This window comes from Orcinus orca, chromosome 18, assembly GCF_937001465.1.
Source record: "Orcinus orca chromosome 18, mOrcOrc1.1, whole genome shotgun sequence".
Lineage (NCBI taxonomy): Eukaryota > Metazoa > Chordata > Mammalia > Artiodactyla > Delphinidae > Orcinus > Orcinus orca.
Window position 1 is genome coordinate 3,987,695 of NC_064576.1, and position 19,030 is coordinate 4,006,724.

At 37.0% G+C, this 19,030-nt stretch overlaps 1 protein-coding gene across 2 annotated transcripts; it reads right to left on the reverse strand.

Moving 5' to 3' along the window:
• Window positions 1-330: 330 nt before the first annotated feature.
• Window positions 331-18,700, reverse strand: ABHD13 (abhydrolase domain containing 13). 2 transcript variants are annotated; one of them, XM_033435066.2, is made up of 3 exons: window positions 18,436-18,563; window positions 5,474-5,551; window positions 331-5,360 (listed from the first exon to the last, which is right to left on the reverse strand). In XM_033435066.2, exon 3 carries the CDS (start codon window positions 5,338-5,340, stop codon window positions 4,327-4,329), a length of 1,014 nt encoding a protein of 337 aa, XP_033290957.1. In that variant the 5' UTR covers window positions 5,341-5,360; window positions 5,474-5,551; window positions 18,436-18,563; the 3' UTR covers window positions 331-4,326. The 2 variants fall into 2 exon arrangements, with proteins under 2 accessions (XP_033290957.1, XP_004273657.1); XM_004273609.4 differs by lacking the exon at window positions 5,474-5,551 and having other exon boundaries at window positions 18,436-18,700.
• Between the last annotated feature and the right edge of the window lie 330 nt (window positions 18,701-19,030).

The following is a 19,030-nucleotide window of genomic DNA, read 5'->3' on the forward strand; positions in this document are numbered from 1 at the left end:
GAAATCTCAAGACAACATGACCATGAACAGTTAAAATCTATTTATTCCTAGATTAATGTAACTAATCAAATGCTTTGGGTCTATTCATTCACCAGCAGTTCACATATAGAAAATATTTAATATTAGCCTAAATGAAATGTATGTGAGAGAAAAATACGAGGAAAGGGAAAATAAATCTAACTTCTACTTTTTATTCACACCATTAGTACAATAAAAATTAATTTCTGAACAAATTCAGGAGTTTATTTGATCATTAAGGAAGCTTTAATGTCCTACCATATAATCTAGATTAATAGAAAAGACTGAATACAAACTATCTTAAGACATTAATCAAACTTTTAATGTATCAATTTATTGCATATGTCAGTACAGAAAAATAGAAAGTGTATTTTAAAAGAAATTTATTGTAAAAACACAAATGTAAATGTTCGCTTTTGCCATGATTAGCACATAATGTACTATAACATTCAGATTTGAGTTATAAAATTTTATCACTGCTTCAAATAAAATATGGCAAATAACAAAAATATGATTTACATTATGAAATTGGGTTAACTTATTTTATCCTGAACGCATTTGAAGAAGTTGAAAACAACTTGAATTTTCAGTATATGGAGTACTGACAGAAATTCTGTTATAAATGATGTTAAACAACACACACTCATCCCTGTTACATATGTATATATGACACTTTTCGTAAAAAAAGTGTCTCTTACACACAGTCCTATTGTTAAACTACATTTTTAAGATACAAAATATAAATGGAGGTATATTTGCACCATCTGGCAAAATGTGTTGACTACTATTAGGATGAATGCATTTATTTTGTCATACAAATGAATATACTATTTCTGATTAGCTGAGATGATGTGCGCATATGGCAATATAAGTCAACAGAAGTGCTTTTTATTTTCTACTCCGATTTTAAAAATATGTCTGTGCTCTGTCATTTCCCAACTTTACCTGAGTGATATGAAAATACATAAATTTAAGGATAATCCAAAAGCATTATGACTAATTCTTTTCACATTTCCTTCTCCATAATTGCTGTCAAACATAATAAGAAAAACAGAGAGGGGAGAGGTCAGTGGAGGTTTTCAGTATATCTCAATCATAGTCTAATTTAAAAAGTGACTTCTGCGACACCCTCTTTTAAGGTTTACCTTATTTATTCCTAACCTCAAGGACAGGACTCAGTCAAAAACTACACTTTGGCTGGGCTTGCATGTTAGTTTATATAAAACTGAGTATGGCCTTCATTCTTTAATTCCACCAAACAAGCCCACACCCACCTCAAACCAAATCTTATAAACAAAAGAAATGAGTATGAAAGCATCAGGTGGTATGATTCTCAATAAATATTACGGTATCATTAATCTGGTGACGCATTACCAAAGGTAGAATTTGGGTTATTCTCAACTGTCTACAGTCATGAAAAGATAAATTTAAGCTGCCCCATAACAAATTTCAGAACACCATTTTAACGAAACCACCAATTTTACAGTCAAAGTGTTTGCAAAGACATAGGGTAGATGCAGTATCAGGTGCTCCAGTTGCCTTCTCCGTTAGAAACACCTTGAGTTCAAATGATCTGTTTTACATGTTATGCTTCCTTTTCACCAACCTCACCAGCTAATTATTTCCTAGATCTACATTTAAGAACGATGTCACATTTCCCTTTCCAGTTGTTTCTATCCTATTAGTATTCTTTTATCTGTTACAAATGATTTTTTCCTGTATTTTGTAATATCTTTTTTTAGGATCTTTTTTGCCATTTTACCCCCAATAATCCCTTTTAAAATAATGGATTTTGATCTCAACGGATTTTTTCTTGCCATATTTAAAATCACTCTAGGGTTTCCAAATTCCAGTAGCTTAATAACTTAAAAACTCATTCAGAAACTCCTACAGCTGCTCTTACATCAATGAGCCAGAAATTAATAAACAAGATGGACACACACCTATTCCCACTAAGAGATGAGTCCAAAATGAAGGTATGACTCATGAAGAATTCATGTTTTATTAAGACCAATTGCTTTGGCCACAATATTAGACATGCTTTAAAAAAATGATGCCACAGGCTTCATGGACCCCTGATAATAGGAGTTTGTCTTCTACTCTCTTCCCATCTAAGGAACCAGTCTCAAATACAGAAGGAAACTAGGAAGGAAAGATGTGCTACAACCCTAGACACCTTTTCCTTTTGTTGCAGAAAGAAAGGCTCCTCAACCCAAAGAGGAGAATGAAGGTAGGGATGGGACACATGTACTCCACAACTTCTGAAGTCCTGGGTCAAAAAGAAGAGGGGGGGATTGTTAATAAACCTGGAGTACTAAAAAAAAAAAAAAAAAAAAAAGGCAGCATAAAACAAAACACTGATGAAGAAAAAGCTTTTTATACTTCATCAGCATAATATTTATAACTAAAGTTGATAAATTCCTCCATAGTGTACTAGACTAAATCATCACATGAAAACATAAGGTACTTTGTAAACTTTAAAGAATGATACAAGTCTAAGGTGTGCCATGTAAACTCATGTCTAAATACACTACATTTTGTTGTATTAACGTTCTTGTTCATACATTACTATTTAGGATAGTCATTCTATATAGCTATGATTGACAAGATGAAAAGTAGCCTTTAATTGTAGTGAATTTATAAATATAAAATACACCTTCCATGATACGCGTTTCCAACTTTTTTTAAAAACGCATGATGTTTTTACAATTTATAGAAAACATTATCCTTTAGAAATCATACTTGCTATAATTTATTTTTTTTCTAAATACTGACATAAAGTGAATGATAAGAATGTTATTTGGCAAAAGTATTTCTAGCCCTATCTCTATGGAAAGAGTTTCAATTAAGGTCAAGATTACTGACCCATTATTTCTCTGCCCTAGCTGCTTGCACAAAGCCAATAAATATAGCTAAAATACTCAGAATATCATGTGTTAAAGCTGACATAACATACAGAGCTCAATTACATCTAATTTTTGAGGACTGCTTGAAACAACTTAGCTTATATATCTTAAGGTAAATCCTGTAAGGATTAAGGGGCTCTTTTCTTAAATAAGATTTTTCTTACCTTCTATATGTCGAAATACTACTTCCCACTTACAGCCATTTAATTGTTAAATGTGGTCACAGGTTCTGTGATCAAAAGCTCTAGAGTTCCTTTATCCGCACATTCTCACATGTAGAAAATAAATAAGACTTCCTAAAGCTGTCTTTTGATGCAGTTCTTCTATTTCATAACTGAAACATCAGACCAAAGAATATAGTTTTCATTTACTTTTGTTTTTGTAACTTTTATTTTCAGAAAGTCCAATAAATGATATCCTGGCTTTAGTGGGACAGATATACCTAGATACTTGGACTTAAAAATGAAATGTGGGAATTCTTGTAAAATAGTATGTACAATAATGTAATGATAAGACTTCCTAATTCTTAAACAGATTCTAATCTTCATTATGACTGCTATTAGTGGTTCAGCTGTAGACTTACAAAATCGACAGAAGCTAAAATTCTCTTTGCCACCAAAATTACAAATGTTAAAAAGTTCAAATATGCACATCAAAGCTGCAGTAAAATTCTCAATTTCTATTTTTACATGCCATGATCCAGACTGTACCTAACAAAACACGGTACGTTTATATTGGAAAATGGGGTCCCATTTATTTGTAAGAAAAAGCTGGATCTCAGCATTCACCAGAGCAAAATTCAATGGCAACCTGCACATAGGCCTCAATTTCATTTCTTGCTAAAAACAAAATAGAGTTTACATAAAAATAGATATAACCCAGGTTACCATATACATTGGTATATGACCAGTATTTACATTAAAAACATTGCATTGCATAAGTCAAGGAATAAAATACCATCATGCATTTCATTTTTAAGGTGAAAAATGCAATTACAGAACTAAGTTTGCTTACCATGATTGTCCCAATATTTACTAAAGGAATAATACCCAAAGGTTTCTTGTTTACATGTCTCCTTCCACACTTAGTCATTAATCTAAGTGTCACGTAGATTACACAACTTCAGCAACAAGAAACTTCTGAATATGCTATTATGATAGCATACTAAACTAAAGATATGGATACATAACCATATTGAAAGGTTCGATGAAAATGTATGAAATCCCAATGATTATAGTCCTTCAAATGTAAAAAACTATTTGGATCATTTTAAAGGAGCACTGAAGTCCTTTCAAAGTTTAATGTCACTCTTCAGACAAGTACAGATATAACACACTTCTAGAAAGGAACATTCTTTATCATTCTGCACAAATTAAAATACAGTGCATTAATCAAAAAAAAATTATATAATTGTTACATTAGATGAAGTTTTTGCCATTTCTTCAGGAGAATGACTCTTTATTACTTCTTTGATGAACTGTTCAAGGGCAGTGAAGTAACCCTGGCATTGCCATGTATCATTATGAGTTCCATCAGGAAAAATGGCTAATCTCTTAGTCCGAGATGGGGAAAGTTCATAAAGTTGCTTCATCATTACTGGTGGGATTAATTGGTCAGAGAGTCCAGAGATGAAAAGAGAAGGCATTCTGCACTGAGAGATTTTTCTGTAGGACAAAAATTTATTTTTGTAGCACCATAAAGGAAGGTAACGCATTGGAAAGAATGAAAATAAAGTGCTGGCCATATGCGGTATGCTTAAAAATGTGTTCTCCACCATAATGGCTGAAATCCTATGTGAATTTTCAGAGGCCAAATGAATAGCTACTGCCCCTCCCAAGGAACGGCCGAAAAGAAAAATTTTTGTTTTGTCAAGGTCAGGTCTGGTCATCACGTAGTCTAGCACAGCCTCAGAGTCTAGGTAGAGTCCTTCTTCACTTGCTTCTCCTTCACTTTTTCCATATCCTCGATAATCAACAAGCAAAAGATTAACTTTGAGGTTAACCAACATAAGCAATGCATTCGGTAACCTGTGACCTATGTTGCCTGCATTCCCATGAAAATAAATTATAGTTGGGGAATAGGGCGAATTGTCTCCAGTGTATCTTATCAAAATAAGATTTAGACGCACTCCATCTTTGGTTCTGATGAAAATGTTTTCATGTGGAATACCAGTCGGCATGGGAACATAAAGGCGTGAAGAAGATGGCTGTTCTGGGAAATAAAGCAATACATCCTGGAATTTATAGAGAATACCTGCTATTGATATGAATATTAACAAAAGTAAGATAATGCCTCCATACAGATGGAAAGTCACTATTAAAGGTAAAAGAGAAATACGGCAGAGAGCCCAAGACCATGAAGCCAAAGCTATTAGCCATCTTTCAACAAAGTTCCACAGCATCCAGGACTTTTCCATTGTGGCTCTCCGTAAGCGTCCTGAAGAGAGACAGAGATAGGGAGAATCAGTAATTCAACATACATCTATTATTTTAAAAGTTAGATCCATGATGTAATAAATCATGGTACTAGGTGAATCCTTGGAAACCTACATCAATCCATCCACAAAATCGATTGTTCTAATTTTCTTCATCCCTTCAGTTCTCAAGGTCTCCTTTCTCCCTCCACTGCTGTATATATGAAACACAAATATTCATCAAACTATATTCATTTTCTTAAAAAAAATGCAGGTACTTTCATTCATGTATTCTCCTTGATTTGACAGAAAAATAAGTTGATGCCATGTTCTCAATTTTTTATATGAGGGAACAAACACTCTGGTGCATAAGTGGATTGGCCGTGTCCCAGCTTTGCAGACAGAAGAGCCTGGAGACCAAGCAGCATGCTTCTAGTGCTCCTGGTGCACCCACTGGTCAGCTAGGTAAGGTGAGGGCAACTTTTTAATTTGAGGTAAAACTGATATATACCATATTAATTTCAGGTGTACAACATAATGATTCAATATCTGTATATACTGCAAAATGATCACAATAAATCTAGTTAACATCCATCTCTATACATAGTTACAAAATCTTTTTCTTGTGATGAGAACTTTTAAGATCTACGCTTAGCAACTTTCAAACATGCAATACAGTATTAACTTGTCACCATGCTGTACATAACATCCCCATGACTTATTTTACAACTGTTAAGTTTATACCTTTTGACCCACTTCTTTTATTTTGCTCACTACCCCCAGCTTCTGGCAACAACCAATATGTTCTCTCTATCTATGAGTATGGGGTTGTTTTGTTTGTTTTCAGAATCTACACATAAGTGAGATCATACAGTATTTGTCCTTCTCTGACTTACTTTACTTAGTATAATGCCCTCAAGATCTATCCATGTTGTTATATATGGCAAAATGTCCTCCTTTTTAATGGATGAATAATACTCCATTGTGTGTGTGTACGCACAGACACATCCCACATTTTCTTTATTCATTCATCCATCAATGAACACCTAGGTTGTCTCTGTATCCTGGCTATAGTAAATAATGCTATAGTAAACATGGTGGTGCATATATCTTGTTGAGTTAGTGCTAAATTTCACGACTTTAATCCATTTTGAGTTAATTTTTCTGTATGGTGTAAAACAGTAGTCCAGTTTCATTCTTCCACATGTGGCTACCCAGTTTACCCAATATCATTTATTGAAGAAACTGTCCATTCCTCATTGTATATTCTTTGTCATAAATTGACATATTATGTGTGGGTTTATTTCTGGGCTCTCTATCCTGTTCCACTGATCTATGTGTTTGTTTTTATGCCAATACCATACTGTTCTGATTACTATAGCTTTGTAATATAGTTTGAAATCAGGAAGCATGATGTCTCCACCTTTGTTTTCCTTTCTCAAGAATACTTTGACTATTCAGGGTCTTTTGTAGTTCCATACAAATTTTAGGATTATTTGTTTTATTTCTGAGATAAATGCCACTGGAATTTTGATAGGGATTGTACTGAATCTGTAGACTGCTTTGGGCAGTATGAACAATATTAATTCTTCCAATCCATGAGTACCAAATACCTTTCCGCTTTCTTGTGTATCCTTCAATTTCTTTCATTAAGGTCTTATAGTGTTCAGTGTTCAATTCTTTTACCTCCTTGGTTAAATTTATTCCTTGGTATTTTATTCTTTCTTTAAATTGAAATATAGTTGGCTTACAATGTTTTAGGTGTACAGCAAAGTGATTCAGTTATATATAGATACATACATACACACACACACACACACACATATATAACTTTTTCAGATTCTTTTCCATTCTTTTCCATAATGTTATTAGAAGATATTGAATGTATCTTGGGCTACATAGTAGGTCCTTGTTTATCTAACAGTGTATACCTGTTAATCCCAAATTCCCAATTTATCTCCCCCTCTTTCCCCTTTGGTAACCATAAGTTTGCCTTCTATATCTGTGAGTCTATTTCTGTTTTGTAAATAAACTCATTTGTATAATTTTTTTATATTCCACATATAAGTGACACCGTATGGTGTCTTTCTCTGTCTGACTTACTTCAATTAACATGATAATCTCTAGGTCCATTCATGTTGCTACAAATGGCATTATGTCATTCATTCTGGGGGCTGAGTAATATTCCACTGTGTGTGTGTGTGTGTGTGTGTGTATGCCACATCTTCTTTATCCATTCATCTGTTGATGTATATTTAGGCTGCTTCCACGTCTTGGCTATTGTAAATAGTGCTGCTATGAACACTGGGGTGCATCCATCTTTTTGAATTACAGTTTTCGTCTTTTCTGGATATATGCCCAGGAATGAGACTGCTCGATCATAGAGTAATTCTATATTTAGTTTTTAAGGAACCTCCATCCTGTTCTCCATAATGGCTGCACCAATTTACATTCTCACCAACAGTTTAGGAGAGCTTCCTTTTCTCCACAACCTCTTCAGTATTTATTATTTGTAGACTTTTTGATGATGGCCATTTTGACTGATCAGTGTGAGGTGGTATCTCATTGTAGTTTTGATTTGCATTTCTCTAATAATTAGTGATGCTGAGCATCTTTTCATGTGTCACTGGCCACCTGTATGTCTTCTTTGGAGAAATGTCTATTTAGGTCTTCTGCCCATTTTTGGATTGGGTTGAGGGTTTTGGGGTTTTTTTTTGATATTGAGCAGTATAAACTGTTTGTATATTTTGGAAATTAAGGCCTTGTTGGTCTCATCGTTTGCAAATATTTTCTCCCAGTCCATAGGCTGTCTTTTCGTTTTGTTTATGATTTACTTTGTTATGCAAAAGCTTTTAAGTTTAATTAAGTCCCATTTGTCTATTTTTGCTTTTGTTTCCATTTCTCTAGGAGATGGACCCAAAACAACTTTACTGAGCTAGGTAGGTTGAGGGCAAATTTTATTAAAGAGGTAGTTAACAGATTCTAACCTATCAAGACCAATCCAATAGAATTTATTGTCAATTTTCTTTTTCACATTATAGAAAAAAATTATAATTCAACTAAAATAAAAAATATAAAATATGTTCCCTTCTATTTGGAGGTTCTCACAGCTAAATTTAAAAAATAATTTAAATGGAACACTAGTTTCTAATATTGTATTATTTTTAAGAAAAAGTCTAATAATTTGTCTTTCATATCTGATTAAAAAGAAACTTTAGATAGTTAATACTGTGAAATATGCTCAATCTTTTATAGAGCCCTCACTGCAATTTCATACCAGCGGGTCAACAAAGATTGCTACAGTATACTGATAAGGCCATAAACACTTGGGGGATAAGTGTGAAACAAAGACACAGAAATTCTATTTCAGAACCAGAGATAAATGAAGAAAACGACTTACTGGAGAAAAATCTTTTTAAAGTTTGCTAAAAACTATAACTGATGTAAAGAAAATACAAAAGAAAAGCTTTCAGAAGTCATTGTTTTTGTTATCAAATAAAGTTTATGTGTGTTGTCTTAAAAAGGCACAAGAGGTGAGATGTTACAATTTTGCTTATGTAGTACTCATTTACTTATATATTTACCATTTTTAAAAATTACATTCTCTTTTACTCACTAACAAAACTACCATAAAGAAGTTATTCTTAAATTTAATAAATAATTGTTAATGACTTATCTTTATAAAATTTTACTGTATGTCATAAGCTAATAAATGTGGCATTTTAGTTCATCAAATTAGATTTAAACGCTGAAAACCAAGTTAAATTATACTGGCTACAAAGATGAGTTAGACAATTTAATAGATTCGATTTTTCATTATAATCTCATCAAAAATATTTTACTATTCCGCTAAACATGGACCTTCGAATCTGAATTTGCGTTCAAATAACTCTCTTTGAACATAAACCAACAGTGTAGCATTTTTCTGAAGTTTCTCTAAAATCAACACTGCCACCCAGTTGCAGCAAGTTTTATTACAATAAGCACTATGTTAAGCCAGAGAAAAGCAGGTATGTGAGGTAAAACAAAAATCCAAGCTTAACAACTAGAGAAGCAATACCTGAGCATTAGGTGTCAGACCTGGATAAGAACCAGATTGAAAGAGGCTACACTACAGCAGCCAAATAAGCCAATTACACTGAATACTGAATAACTGTTCCAGGTCAATAATCAATGCTGTTTACAATCTCTGGTCACTATTCATCAACAGCTTAAATTATACAGGGCTACTCTATAATCCTTCACTGTAGTGGATAAGTCTGAACAACACATCTGAGCACTTAAATTTTTCATCTAATGCTTACTTAATTTTATTTCTTTAAGAGAATGATTTTCATTTGTACCCGGAAGTTATATTAGGAAAATTTGAAAACAGACTGGCATTTACTTTATACATCAAAATAAAATAATTTTTGTATAATGATTAGGATTAACAAGGTTTGGGATATAACATACAAATATACTAAGGCACTGTGTCATTTGGAAAATAAGATACCATTTAAGATATTTCTTTAGGGAAAAAATGTACTTTTTTTCATAGTCAAGCCAATCGTTTATGGCAGAAGTATCAGAGAGATGAGTAACTCAAATATCACTTATTTGGTGATATAGTAGAAAAAAAACACTAAAATTCCATCACCCTTAAAGTCTGCTCTACCATATATTTGTTAATAATCTTGGGTTTATTAGTTATTTCCAGTTTGAATTTCCTTTTCAGTAGAATGAGAATTCTAAAAATGCCTATTTATAAAGCTGGTCAGCATTATCAAATAAAATTAATAAAAAAGCATTTACAAATGCTACAGATATATTAACTTCATTTGCTTTTGTGACTAGTATTTCTGGCTGTACTACTACATTCTTAACCATGTTCTGCTTGAATTAACATCAAAATTAGAACTTACCAAGCACCTATAAGAAAAAAATATATAGGAATTTGATAAGGGCATGGCAAAGCACTCCTACAACCTGGATAATCAGGAGTGAATTGACTCAAGTTTTCACATCAAAGTTCTTATAAAAAACTAATACAACACTAAATAAAACATAAACCTCATAATACATGGACAGGGCATATTTTGAAATTCAAACCACCTATATAGATTAAACTATATAAAGTTTTCGATTTTCAAACTTTGAAAAAATATCTTTTTTAAAAAAGTAGGCTCTTTTTTTTTTTCTGCCTCCAAAACAAGACTTCACTCACAGAAAAGGCTCAGTAAACAGCTATTATCGTCATTACCATGACTGTCATCATTACCATCATCTTTGTTTTTACATCATCTTATTTCATTCTGTCCTTCTTGGGAACTGCAACTAGATGTTTAAAGATAAATTTGCTTTTTTAAACACACAGTTGCTTGCATATATTTATAATCATTCATAGGAAATTATGGCAAAACATCTATTTTTTAAAGGTCTTTCTATAATGTACACAGTAAATCTAACCTCATATAATGAGAAATGCCTGAGAACATGAGAAATGCCAGCATCACATGACAATCAAATCTTTTGTTGAGAAATTTCCTGAAAACAAGTTTCTGAGCTCTTCCCCAGAAATCACAAGCTCTGTACAGCCATCAGCCTTTTGGTCTCTCGCACTGGGCTCTTCCTTCTCCTCTTTCTTCCAGAGGATGGGAACAGGACAGGATCCATGATCAGTGAGAGCTTCTGAAATAAGTTCTGCTCAAGCATCTCACTGTTGATCCAACCAGCTCTCCCATTTGTAACTACAGAAATATTTAAGGGCATTTTAACCCCGGAATAGGGAATTGTTGATGCGCTAGCTCTCAATATCCAGAGACCTGCTCACTGGCTGAGATGACATATTTCGAAGTGAAGTGAGGCTGGGACAGAAGTGTGGTCTCCCTGTGATCATGGTTAGTGAATAACAGCAGCCGTCTTCCTGGGCTCCTCTGTCAGGAACCACAGTCCCCAGCATACCTCATGCTCTGGTGGCATCTCTGAGGGTGTAACAATGTCTGAGCAATTTTCATTAATTTTCAGCTGACTCATTTTTCCAATTTAAGTCATTTAATCCTCACAACTTAAGGAAGCATGTAATGTTATTTCCCTTTTACAGATGAAAAAAAAAAAACAGGTAGAGAGGTGAAGCAACTTGCTAACGTTTACGAGGCTGATTAATGCTAGAGACAAGACGAGAAATCAAGCCTTTTTGACCCAAAGCTCTTAATCTCTGACTTCAAAGCATCTAACTATTTCTGAGTCTCTTAGAATCTCATTATGTTCATGGTATGGATGCTTCTTAAATCACTGGTAATTTCCTATAACAGCTGCTTCGTCTTCAGAATCTTTTCAACATACAATATTGAATTTAAATTTGTAAGGCCAGGAACTGTGTTTTTCTTTTTCACTACTGTATCCCTATGGGTAGTACAGCACTTTATATATATTCAAAACTAAAATGTTTTTTTTAAATGAACAATCCAGTAATGTATCTGAATTATTAGATTTCTAAGAAAACACAACTGCATTCTGAGCGTCAGACATATATATTTAAGACTGGACACCAGAAAAATGGCATATCTGAGTCCATTATTGGTTAGGAACAGTAGGGATTTAACCTTGCAGTTTTCCACAAAGCATTCCTGAAAAGCTGCCTTAATTAAATGACTTTGTGATAAACAAAGGTAATCTTGCAATGGATTGTTAAACTGTGGAAGTCAATAAAATCAATTCATTTTGAGGAATATCAAATGGATGTCAATTTTAAGGACAGGTTAATAAAAACTGTTCTAGAGCGTGTGTCTCTTCTCTATAATACATTACGGCATATTGGCGGTTTAGAAAGAGACCTCCATGCACGAACTGCCTTATTTTTCCTATAACCCAATTAGCCAATAATTTCTGCTCCTCCTTCTGTATCACACCTCCATGCTCTTAATGGAACTGGATCTATCAAACAATATAGGAAGGATTTTTTTTGATAAATTTGCTGAAACTATCAACAAAGTACAATTACTAGAGCCATCTGCTGAGATGTAAAAACAACTTCACATAAACCCAGATGCTTTGATGATCAATAAAAATGAACATTGCCGCCGGTACAGTCCACTGCACAGATCCTAGAGCTAACAGTAAGTTTTCCACTTATTTTGTCAAAAAATTAGTTTGAATAAAGGGTTAACAAAACCTTTTCTCGGACTTCCCTGGTGGCGCAGTGGTTAAGAATCCACCTGCCACTGCAGGGGACACGGGTTTGAGCCCTGGTCTGGGAAGATCCCACATGCCGCGGAGCGGCTGGGCCCGTGAGCCATGGCCGCTGAGCCTGCGTGTCCGGAGCCTGTGTTCCACAACGGGAGAGGCCACAACGGTGAGAGGCCCGCGTACCGAAAAAAAAAAAAAAAAAAGTACATCCTATGAGGAAAATTTATGAAATGTGTTGCCAGAAGAGATGGGTTATTTGCCAGGTTCTTCTGCATGCTGCAATGCACCTGCTGATAACATCTTAGCATCATAAACAATAAAGAGAAATTTCAGTTTAATGTACTCCAAGTGAAATCAATGTTTATACTAATTAAAAAGGCTGTTTAGAGGGAAAGAACATTAGACCTGTAGAGCATAGAAGCTCGGTCAACCAATATCCTTCATCTGCCATTCTTCTTCTACATTATTACTCTGTTTCTAATCTTATGCCTACGTCTTAAATAAGTACCTCACTTATTCTCATTTCTCAATTCTACCTTTGCCAAGCTATCACACCAGCTCTCACATATCAAATGTCTCTAAAGCCCATCTATCTATGGCTTCGACCACCGCAGTAACTGCTAACTCCTCGCTAGTAGAGGATCTGATGCATGAGCTCTTGTGATGATCTCTCATAAAAAGCAAACCTCACTTACTAATAAATCCAATGGACTTTTCTCAATCCACACTGCAACACTGTACCCCTAAGTAGCACCAAACCTGGAATCTTCCTCAGCTTCCAGTATAATCAAATCCCTGTGTTTCTCGCTCTGACCCACCCCTAAATGTTGGCATTTTCCAAGGCCCTGTGTATTTAACCTTTCTTTCCCTCAGGGATTTCATTCTTTCTCATGGCTCCAACCATCATACTTGTTTATGAATTATTCCCATTCTCCATGTCTACTCCATCGATAATCTCAATTTATCTGTTCCTTGAGTACCTGATGCTTCGTTAACAACACAGACTCACCCAAAACTAAACAAATCCTCCTCATCTGATGTTTTACATGCTTTATGTTAATTAGGAACAAAAAAGCATGATGTGTAAACAAATATATTTTTAAAAAAACAATTGATTCTAGGGCTACATATAAAATAACATGCAAAGTAAATTTAACTATGTTACAATATCAATAATAGGTACATTATTATAACATGCACAGGTCTTATATCCGAATGAAAAAATATCAACCTTAAAAACAATTTTTGTGCTTTTTATTTAGATGAAGTGGTTAGAGGTGCCATCTGATATTAGTGAGCACTTCTCAAGAAATAATCTATTAAAAACATGACTAGGGGATTCCCTGGTGGCGCAGTGGTTGAGAGTCCGCCTGCCGATGCAGGGGACGCGGGTTCGTGCCCCGGTCCAGGAGGATCCCATGTGCCGCGGAGCGGCTGGGCCGGTGAGCCATGGCCGCTGAGCCTGCGCGTCCGGAGCCTGTGCTCCGCAACAGGAGAGGACACAGCAGTGAGAGGCCCGCATACCGCAAAAAAAAGACTAATTTTTATTGTAATGTATAGACAAAGTAAATCTAACTATGATTGTTTTCTTTTTAAAAGAATGGTTCTGAAATATTAGTAGTATCTTTTTATACTCTATAAGTACTTTGAGCAAATGAATGAAAAGTAGAAATCTGATGATGCTCATCTTGAGAATTTTATAGTCATTAACTTGTTTTGTTCACCTTTATTGCTCCATATGCTTCGTATCTTTAAATATCAGCCCATATAAGTATACAATAACCCATTTAAGGCTAAAAATATAAACAATTTATAGCTGTGAAACTGTCAGAACCACCATGTTGGTTACAGGGTGAGCTGAGTGACCAGTCAACTGAGTGAGTGATGAACATGTGCATCTGACCTCCTTTAATCACCTTATGTGCTCCCTCATATATGTACTTGGAGGATCGCAAATGGTTCCATTTCTAAGGAAAAATATTTAAATAACTGTTCAATAAGCTGAGGCTTAAAAAAAAAGAGAGATCAATACCAAACGTATGCCCACCTTCAATCATATGAGTCCTCAGAACACAACTACACGTCCCCCAAGGGAGTTCTCAAACCCAGCCCAGACCACAAAATGGTCCCAGGGTTGGTTTCCCAGCCTCATCAGATTCCACTGCATCTTATCATAGTATTTCAAGATTAAAGACAATGCCACCAATACTTGCAGACACCTGCTATCTGAATCATAGTGCTCAGACACTACAGACTATTTAAAACTTATAAATATGCAGTCCTATTCCTAAGTAGCTCATGATCTACTCAGTAGCCCTCGGTCTACTCAGGGATCATGGGCATATGTAACTGTATATGTCTAACATAAATTGAATTATAGAGGGGCCAAGGAAAATTAGAGAAAGATCACACTGTCCTTACATAGAGCAAAAGAAAAATAAAACCTTAACTATGTGTCCTTCACAACATAATTTTAGTAATCTCTGGATTTCATTATGCTTGAATACTTAAAGAAACCATGGGGAAATTTTTGCCAATTTTTTAAAAACAGGACAAAGTACAACTCTAGGGTTAAGAATTTCTCTTACTTTCCATCAAACAGCTGTCTATTCCACTTATTTATTCATTTAGCAATATTTTATCCAAAACTTTAAAATAAATAAAGATTAACAACTTAGATATATCAAGATCTAAAGCTCAAACTATGGGAATGGATACATTTAATTATGACTGCCCCAATAATACTAGCAGAGTAAACTGAACAAATATGTTACTCTTTCAATCGCAGATAAAATTATACTTTAATGAAGGCTGGAACTGTCTCGCAAAAAAAAAAAGTAAATGCTAATTATTCTCATTATTTTTTAAATGCAGAAGTTTATATCGTATTGCACAGTATATATTCATTTACTGATTCTGCCAACAGTAAAAGGTCTTTGAAAACTACAAAAGATGTTTTACCTATACATGAATTAAATATGACTTCCCCCAAAAACAATCTGACTGAAGAGTAACCAATTATAAATACAATTTTAAGAAGTCATAAATGTACTATTATTTTAAAGGCCTTTATATCCATCTCGATTGATAATTTTAGGAACATCTTGTTTAAAAATAAAAACTGCTCGTACATTACAGAAACATACCGACAAGTGACAAAACCATGTGTAGGTTCAAGGGAAGACTAAAAAGTGGAAAGCAAAGTCATGTGTCACACCTAACGTCTGCATTACAGGGGGAGAATGGTATCCTCTGGGGGAATTCACAGCTTCCAATCACATTTCAAGTAACAGAGAAAGCAGATTCAGCCCTCCTGCATCAATGGATCTCCTTTTCTGCTAAGCACTGGAAAGTTAAGAAACCATGCCAGCTGCACAGCTGAAATGAAAACACAAACAGCCACTATCCGTGTGCTGGAGACACCACAGGATGAATTATCTATTTCCCTAATGGTTACCCACGTGTCATCAATAATGAAAAAGTGTGTATTAATAGTCCTATGGGACAAATCAACAGTAACTGCCTATGGAGATGCTGGATTTAAACTGGGATTTCAATTGGCTTGAGCAGACATCTGGAACATTATACCAGGCAGCAACTTAGTAGCATTTTTGTGCTTTCCCTTTCGCCTGAAGCACAGAAGACTTCGCAAATCTAGTCAACTCTGAGAGAACAAAGATAACAGATTCTTGTCACTGTGGAAGTCAATCACAATTTATTCTGAGATTATAAATATCAAAGAAAGAAAAGGGTTAAAAAAATAGATCCACAAGGCTAAAAATGCAAACACTGATGTAAGAATTAAAACTGATAATGAAATTCAGGACCTTTCCAACTTAACGACGGGATAGTGTTCTAAATACTATTAACTAAATGGGTGAAACTTGGAATTTATTTTCTTATAAAATCAGTGTTACAGAAGAAGTAAGATTCTCAGGCTAGCTCATAAATGCACACAGTTCACACCCTGGATATACTACAGCTTTGCAATTCCAGTACAATATACTGCTGTAGGAGTTGAGACTTATACGAAACAGCAACGTAAAATGTAATAATTTATTATGCAGTCTATCACTTGAGGGGGAAAAAATCTTAAATAGAAAAACTAGAACCCTTTTTTTTTTTTTTAGGTCTGTTCTCAAAAGAGTATATAAGGGCCTCAAACATTCCTGAGGTGACTAACCGATAATTAGAAAGATTTTAGAATCTCTGAGTAACAACCGAGTTCTAAATTAAAGAAAAACAGAGAAACAGAAGTAGATTTTCCTGAGGTAAGCGACCGGAGAGAAGAGATCCCAGAAAAAGGTTAGGTTGGATTGTTTCCTGTACCCACTTCTAAAGTCACAATGTTGACCCAGGACAGCTTGGTTAGTAAATGCTCTCGTTCAGGCCTGAGGCGTGGCTGAGAAGCCAGGAGGCTCGCCAAGGTCCGTATGTACAGATATTCATAAGCTGGCTCACTTTCATCATTCCAAAGGACCTATCAATGGCAAGCAGCGTCGTGCTGTGGGAACGAGGGTGTTTTCAGGCTCCGTACGTTGACAGCTGGGTGGCTTTTGCCAACTCACTTAAGCTTTCTAAATATATGTCTCCTGGTGTGTAAAAAGGGGGTCAAACACGTAATTGAAACACGGCTGCGATCAACTGTAACACAGTATGTTAATACATGCAGCTACTTGTACGAGACAAAAGTTAAAGCATTTTATTATCTACTAGAGCAGAATAAGTACAACTAGAAGGTCTGCTAGACCTGGATGAAATAATGGTAGGACTCACTGGAGATTACCTGAGTAGGTGCACACAGGAAGGAATTAGGGCGCTGCCTTATTTTTTCCTGTCAAAACCCAGCTCAGGTAGCAGCTCCTTCAGAAAGCCTTCCCTGGTCCTCTACTCCCTACTGCCAACCATTTCACATCCTATAGTTTGTACAAATTCATGTGGTGGCACTCACTGCCGTAGTGTAATTCATCTGCTTTACAGAGACTGCGAGTTCCTTGATGACAGTGACATCATTTTATGCAAATCCGTATTTTCAGTCGACAGAGCAATGCATGGCACACAGTAAGTCTCTATTAACAACTACTGAATTGAGCAATCTAGGACGTAAGCAGGACAATTATGACATACCACTAGATGGTCAACCACGAGTTCTTAGCTCGTGGAATAAAACTTAACCTCTCAGCAAAAGATACGAGATTAACCCACGCTTGCGCACAAGTTCTTAACGCGTGCCGAAAGATACCAGGAGAGGATCCATGAAAAGCCAAGCATCAAAACTTAAAGCCCACATCTTCTTGTGCCTTTCTATGCAGTAACTGTAACATGGTGAACCTAAACCAAAGAGCTATCGAATAAAAGACTTTGCTTGGGGTTCTGATACCTTGGGCAATAACTCTCGTAATGCATTTTGCAGAAAACACATGTTGACAAGACTCTACAGCAAAACTGACTTAATTCTATGGGGTGCTCCCGCCCCGTTTCATAAACACCCCAAAGTTCCTGCCATGGAATTCGCAGGGTCTAAACCTGTTCTTGACCTGAGTGGGCCAGGACTACTCCATGTCTCACACCTGGCAGCTGGGATTTTCGCTGCACTTTTCCTGTGTGCGGGGGAGGGCTAGGCTGGGGATGGATGGTGTCCACGCGCTGGTTTGTACACGTTACTGGAAACACCACTGACAGCGAATTCTAAGACACCTTCTAGGACAGCGTCCCGGCGCCGCACCGGAGGGCGGTCGGGAATCGGCGCGCCTCGGTTCCCACAGCGGCGTCTGTTTGGGCTTCTCCCCCCTCGGCCGGCGAGGCTGCGGAGAGGGCTCCGTCCGGTCCCGCACGGCCCTGGGCGCGCAGCCCCGCGCTCCCGGGAGGCCCTCGCCGGCCGCCCCCCGCGGCCCCGGGACACGGCGGCCCCGCGGCCCGCACCGCACTTACTTAGACCTGCTCGCAGGCTGCGCAGTCGGCCGCGGACTCGGAACCCGGCGCCGCGGAGAAGCGTCCCCCCGCGCCGCTTCCGTCGCTCCTCATCGTCCTCCTCCAGCCGAGGGGCCGCCGCCGTCGCCACGGTGTAGCCCGGAGCTCCTGCGGCGCCGCTCTCGGCTCCTCCACTTCCGGCCCACGCTCTGTGTAGCCGGCAAATACTCCCGCCGGCTCCCACATCACCTGCTCTCGCCTTCCTCCCGGGAGTGGGAAGCGGACCCGCCCTCCCGGGCATGCGCAGAGACCGCGGCCGGAGGAGTTTCCCCACCCGCGACGGCGGCCCGGACGGACAAGATACCGCGGGAACGGGCCGCCGGCACGCGCATGCTCGCGATGGGCCGGATACCCAGCGGCGGGTTGTCCGGTAGCCTCTCTTCCCTCCGATCACCGGGAGGCCTCTCGCCCCGCCTCCGAGGCCTCCGGCGTGAGAGCTCGGAGCCTGCCGGATCTGCCTGTAGGACGCATGTCTTCCCGAAGAAGCGATGTGTGCCCCAGTCGGTTGTTAAGGATATAGGAGTGAGTTCCGGCACTTAAATCGCTTCCTTAACTT

Bases quoted from the DNA above. Each gene is read 5' to 3' on its own strand.
- ABHD13 (XM_004273609.4), bottom strand. From the start codon at position 5,340: ATGGAAAAGTCCTGGATGCTGTGGAACTTTGTTGAAAGATGGCTAATA.